Source organism: Vicugna pacos, chromosome 31, assembly GCF_048564905.1.
Source record: "Vicugna pacos chromosome 31, VicPac4, whole genome shotgun sequence".
NCBI classification, from domain to species: domain Eukaryota; kingdom Metazoa; phylum Chordata; class Mammalia; order Artiodactyla; family Camelidae; genus Vicugna; species Vicugna pacos.
Window position 1 is genome coordinate 23,318,840 of NC_133017.1, and position 6,000 is coordinate 23,324,839.

The 6,000-nt window shown below is 39.9% G+C and overlaps 1 protein-coding gene across 1 annotated transcript in view; it reads left to right on the forward strand.

Annotated features, from left to right (window-relative positions):
* Nucleotides 1-3,054, forward strand: part of LOC102529128 (contactin-associated protein-like 3) — a 154,603-nt gene extending 151,549 nt beyond the window's left edge. Inside the window, exon 26 of the mRNA XM_072952685.1 lies at nucleotides 1,831-3,054. Within this exon, the coding sequence (XP_072808786.1) occupies nucleotides 1,831-2,024 (194 nt within the window). The 3' untranslated portion in view covers nucleotides 2,025-3,054. The remainder of the gene's footprint in view (nucleotides 1-1,830) is intronic.
* The last annotated feature ends 2,946 nt before the right edge of the window (nucleotides 3,055-6,000 follow it).

Here is a 6,000-nt window from a genome sequence, read left to right on the forward strand (position 1 = left end):
ATTTGCTTAATTAGATTATTGAAATGTGAGTCAGTCGTAAACTCTGCTTGATGAGAAGTAACGTGCTCTCCGTTCCTTGCTACCCCAAAATGAGGTAATTACTCTTAGAGGTGGGTGACAGGACTGGGTGTCCGCTGTTCAGGCCCGCTGTGCACCTGCTCAGATTGAATCTGAGCGTTTTGCCTGCATGCATCCAGGCACCAGTTTTCTCCAGACAATTAGGGAAGTATTCAGACATTATAAACTGCTGCCCAAATCTGTATAAAAATGTCAACATTTCCGTTTCTGTCTCAGCCACTTTTATCTTTGTAATGAGTGAGGAATACGACCTCCACTTTACAACTCCAGGAGCAAATAAAGACCATGAATGTTATTTATAATGCTTATCTAAAAGGAGTAACTTTTGTGTTAGAATTTAAATTAAATCTTTATCCTAAATCAGGCAACTTTGCTTTTAATGGGCAAACTTCACTATCATGCCAAAACCAAGTGAAAATAAATCAACTTCAGTGTGATTAATAGTTACAAAGTACGAATCCAAGTTCAGAATTTTGCCAAATAGCATAGTGGGTGCCCTTTTATTACAGAGAGCAAAGACAGTAGTCAGACTGATGATGGACCAAACGTGGTCTTTGGAGTTTTATTGCTTTTGCTGAATATTATTGGGAAGATGTACAAAGTAAGTGGCTCCAGTGTCTTTCCCCTGAGAAATCCTACTTGGACACGTGGTATGGAGAATGAGAACACAGAAGGGCTTAGGGACAGAATGACTCAGTTTCCTGGGCCCTACAATCCCCTTTTCCCTGCCTGCCTTCTGTGTGGTGGCTGGTTGCTGTGTGCTAGTGTATTGTTCCAGAGAGAGTGATCAGACTTTTCTAATTGATCACAGACTGCACCCACTTGTAAAATGTTGGATCTATTTAAAGAATTATTCCAATAGGTGGATTTCTCCATGTTCTGCATTTTGCATTGTTACTTTCTCCTCTTGCGGACAAAGGGAGCATTATAGGAAAGCAGAATTAACCTAAGAAATACTCAAGCCTGGTAAACTAGAGATCACAAAGGGTTTCTTGCCAAGGGATGCGTATTGTAGACGGGCAGCTGGATGGATGGAGAAACAGACAGATGTGTGGACAGACAGAGACACAGGCAGACATGAGCCCTTGTCAAAATCATAGTGCCTTGGAGTTGCTGATAGGAAGGTTATGGAAGGCATCAGATGCACAATTTAAATCATCTCAATCTCTTTCAGAGAGGGGGTGAAAACAGAAGTTATTCTAGGATCCCACCAAACCTCTCAAAACAGACAAACAGCCTAGAGTGAAAGGTGATCAGTCACATACAGAAAATCCTGGCTGCGTGGGTGGGTCTGTGTCATGGTGACAGTCACTGTGTAATCAAGTGGCCTGATCACTGTTACTGAGAGCTACTCGCTCCTGACACTAAAATTGGATATGATATCGCTCTTAAGGCAAAGTCCTATAACTAAAACATAAAAATTATTTCTATAATGGGGCTACACACTCTATACTTTTAAAATAATAAAAACCTGCTTGCTCATTAGCGTGGAGTGTGAGCATGACCCCAGAAGCCCTGTGGTGTCTCCACGTTTAATCGTGAAGGCATTAACTGAAATCCAGCGATGATAAGTCTTTAGGATTAAGGCATAAAACTGCGGGGTCTAAAGTCTGCACGGATTGAGAAGTAAGCTAAATGTTAATCATCCCACTTGGTTTCAAATTTCCTGATGATAAACAATGCGAGGGAAGACGGCAGTTCCGCTGACATTTACCGCTTATAATCTGACTTTGTATTTCCCTTTCTCTCTAGGTGTGATAGCCGTTGTGATATTTATCTTGCTCTGCATCACTGCCATCGCTATCCGCGTTTATCAACAGAGGTGGCTATACCAAAAAAACGAATCCAATATTCCCCAAAATGGGGACAATGCTGAGACTGCCCTGAAAAGTGAGCTCAACATGCAAAGTGCAGCCAGCGAAAGCCAGAAAGAGTATTTCTTCTGATCAGCCGTGACTTACTTATTACTATGATGATGTGACTTTCTTGTTAAGCCAGGGGCTCCTGGTGGAGGAAACCCTCCTCTCGTCCTCCTGGGGTGGGCGCTGGGCGGGCAGCTCCATCGGTTTGCTCACACGTGGTCCCTGGAGGCTCTGCTCAGTGCTCCTTCTTGATCTATTTATTAGCAGTGACTTAGGTGTGCTTGTTAATCACCGCTTGTCAGTTTCTGGCTGTTCTGACCTGATCTTCTAAAACTGAAATGTATTTTGCATAATTACTTTGGGTTCTAAGTGGGAACAAGGATTTGAGCTGTGGCCCTGCTCTCTTAAAAATCCAACACGGAAGTTTATAAAAGTCAAATTTGGCCTCTCATGTTTTGCGTTACATGGAAACCTAACCTTCCTTAATCGATCACCTGCTGACATTGATCAACCAGGAAGTGCTTCTCAAATGGTCTTCAGCTGCATTTCCATATTCCTGTGAACCAGAGCCCAGTGGCCAAGAATGCATTAGAAACCTGGAAAAGAAAAGAAAAGAAACATTTTGGGGGCTGATTGGTTTTACTATATGTCTCTTTTAAATCAGCTTTGATACATTTTAGTGATGAAACGAGTGTTGAATGTCAGATATGAAGAAATTACATAAAGTCCAGCTATGAAACAGAAAATTTGCAGGTAGAGAAACATAAAGGATTTCAGTGTGTGATAATATGCTTATTTATGTTCTTTGTAATTGGTCAGGATACTCTTTGTAAACTATAATAATGATCACCTAATGATCTCACAGAAATGAATATTTTCTAACTAAATCTGTACCCATATATAAATTCCATATTTATTGTTGGAAATATATCCTGCATCCACATCTGAATGAAATGTAATCTGAAATTTATTTCCTTTATATATAGGGTGATTTTTCTTTGTAGTCTTGTGGGGGTTTTTTTCCTGAAAGTTGTAACAGCTCTTTCATTTCCTGTTACTGTCTGTTCATTAGGGAAAAAGTCACATTTTTTTTTAATTTAAAAAAGATTTTAATTGAAATACAGTCAATTACAATGTGTCAATTTCTGGTGTACAACACAGTGTTCCAGTGTTGCATATACATACATATATTCATTTTCATATTTTTTGACATTTTGAACTAAATCTCTCTGTTTCCCTTTCTACATTTTGAGCCGATCTAGGCAAGACATCCCCTGAGTTACCCTCTCACCTAATTACCACTAGGAATACCAGTGGAAGAATGCTTATGCTAAAGGAAGATGCAGGTTATATAATCTGAACAAAATCTGTCATTCCAGTGAAGATTCTGGGATCTTGAGATCTGTTTCCAACAGAGCACCCAAAATCAACTAGTTCATTTTAAGTAGGGTATATTCTAGGAGAGTGAAAAAAAAAATCCTGTTAACTATGGGAATTGATCCAGTAACTACTTTTGTGGCAGTGTCTTTAGATGATTGCATGGAGTCACCATTTGCACTGAAAAGCCGGTTGTAATAAAAATGGGCTGCCCGCTCCGTACCGCACCTGCCCTGTGCCTGCCAGGTACTTACTCTGACCACAGGGAAGGAGGCCACGTGACCGTGGAGGCTGAGACTGGAGTGGGGCAGCTACAAGCTGAGGAACACCAAGGACGGCTGGCCACCGCCAGAAGCCAAGAGGAAATAATGGAACAGATTTTCCCCTCAAAGCTTCCAGAAAGAACCAATCCTGTTGACACCTTGATTTTGGATTTCTGGTCTCCTAAAGTATAAAAGAATACATTTCTTTTTTTTTTTTAAGCCAAAAAAAAGAAATTGGAACTGTATGTGCTTAGCCTTGCTATGACCTTTGAGTGTGTACCAACCTTTCTGTGTTCTTTTTTAAAGAGTGGGAAAAGATGTCCTCTATATTGCCTTTTCTTAAAAATTTTTTTCTAGTGCTTTTGTGTTAGTGTTTACAAAGTGTAACAGACCACCACAAATTTAGTGACTTCGTGCAACCTATACTTACTATCCCCCACTTTCTGCGGTCAGGAGCTGGGCAGGGGTTCACTGAGACGTCTGCAAGGCTGCAGTCAGGTGTCTGTCCGGGCTGTGTTCTCATCTGGAAGCTCAGCCGGGGACGGCTTTACCTCCTTGCTCCCATGATCACTAACAGCCTTCCATTCCTTCCTGCTGGAGGGCTTATGGAAGCTTAGTTCTTCAAGGCTAACAAGGGACAGGGGGGCTCCAGAGCAAGTCTGCTAGCAATAGGGAGTCTACAGAGTGGAATGTGATCACAGGGGTGGCGTCCCATCACATTTGCCATATTCTGTCGGTCAGAAGCACGTCACAGGTCCCACCCATACTGAGGGGGAAGGATTATATGACTTGAGTCAGCAGTCTGGGATCATGGGGACCACTTTGAAGCCCATATGTCATAGTACTATATCCGCACTGACGTTTCTTTAAATGAATGATGAAAGAAGTCTGGGATCTCAGTACAGCAATATGTGGAGGGCCAGTCCTTGTCAATGGTGTATGTAATTTTTTTCCCAAGGGTCTATGTAGTTGGGGAAGGATTCAACACAAAAATGATAGGCTCCATTAAATGCATAGCTGTATGTAAACATCATTACATCACTGCAAGGCTAATCAGTGGTCATCTTCTGTTTCAAAAGAATGCATCACTTTGATAGCTAAAATTTTAGATTTATAGAAAGTGAAATCCACTGCACTCTGCAGTGGATTTTTTTTTTTTTTGCCAGCATTTTATTTTATTTGAGTTTTTTTTTCCTGTTTGTTTTTGGTGTGTGTAGGGGGAGGTAATTAGATTTATTCTTTTTTTTTTTTTTTTTCAGAGGAGGTACTGGAGATTGAACCCAGGACCTTGTGCATGCTAAGCATGCGCTCTCCTGCTTGAGCTGTACCCTCCCCCCTGCTCTCTTTTCTAAGGAGAAAACTTTAAAGTGTTTTTACCAAAACTTCAGTGATGCATTACCAACTTCCCCTGATGGACTTGTAAATGTTTGCTGCTTATTTGTGAATAAAATAACATTTTTGAATTAAATTAGGAAAATATTTTTAAGAGAAGTTGAATGACATTTGAATTATGGAATTATATTGTTTTTCCCCTAAAATATTAAAAACCGTGCAAAAGTATGCATTCTGTGATGCTCTGTGTATTACTTTATCTCTGCAGTAAACTATAGGCAACACTAAGACCTATTAATATTATTCATGATGGTATTTAAATTATCACACAAAAAAATGAAACACAAAGTAATTGATATTTACTGATTACTACAAGTTAAAAATACCTATTAATGTAAGTATTTTTTTAAGCTTTGCCAGAGGACAATAATTTAACAATCAGCGAGTTATTTGTTAAATATTTACTATATACTCAAATGTGGTTCAACATGCCTTTCCTCAGAGTCGGGTTTCTAAAGCACTGATTAAATATACTGATTCCAGCTGCAAATAGCATCCTTCCATGAAACAAAAGTTCAAAGGTAATAATCCCTCAGGTGTCACTTTCAAAATAGAAACGGGAAATAAGCATGTCATTAACACTCATCCTTGGGACTCGGACTCGGGAATTCCCGTTCGCTTCACTGTGAGGTGACGCCCTCTCCCCCCTCCCCCCCAGTAGTATTTAGCAAGGTAGCAAAACAGATTAGGGCGTTTCTGTTCTGCTTGTCTGGAATAACCACTACTTCTGAAATGTTTTTCACTTTCTTTTGCATAGAACATTTGACAGATAACTGGTTTCAATGGATTTTTTTAAAAAATGAAATAGGAAGTTCACGGTTCTTGGCTTGAAAGATGACAAGTATGAGTGAGGCGCTCTTTATCTAGTATAAATGAGATCTGATGATGCAATCGGATGATCAAATTATTCTTTAGACACAGGGGATGAAATGGACATACGTTAAATAAAAACATTAATTGGGTTGCTCTATCTACTGTTTTGCAATCCACGTACTAAAATGTTTAAGGACTCCCACGGTGACTTCAAT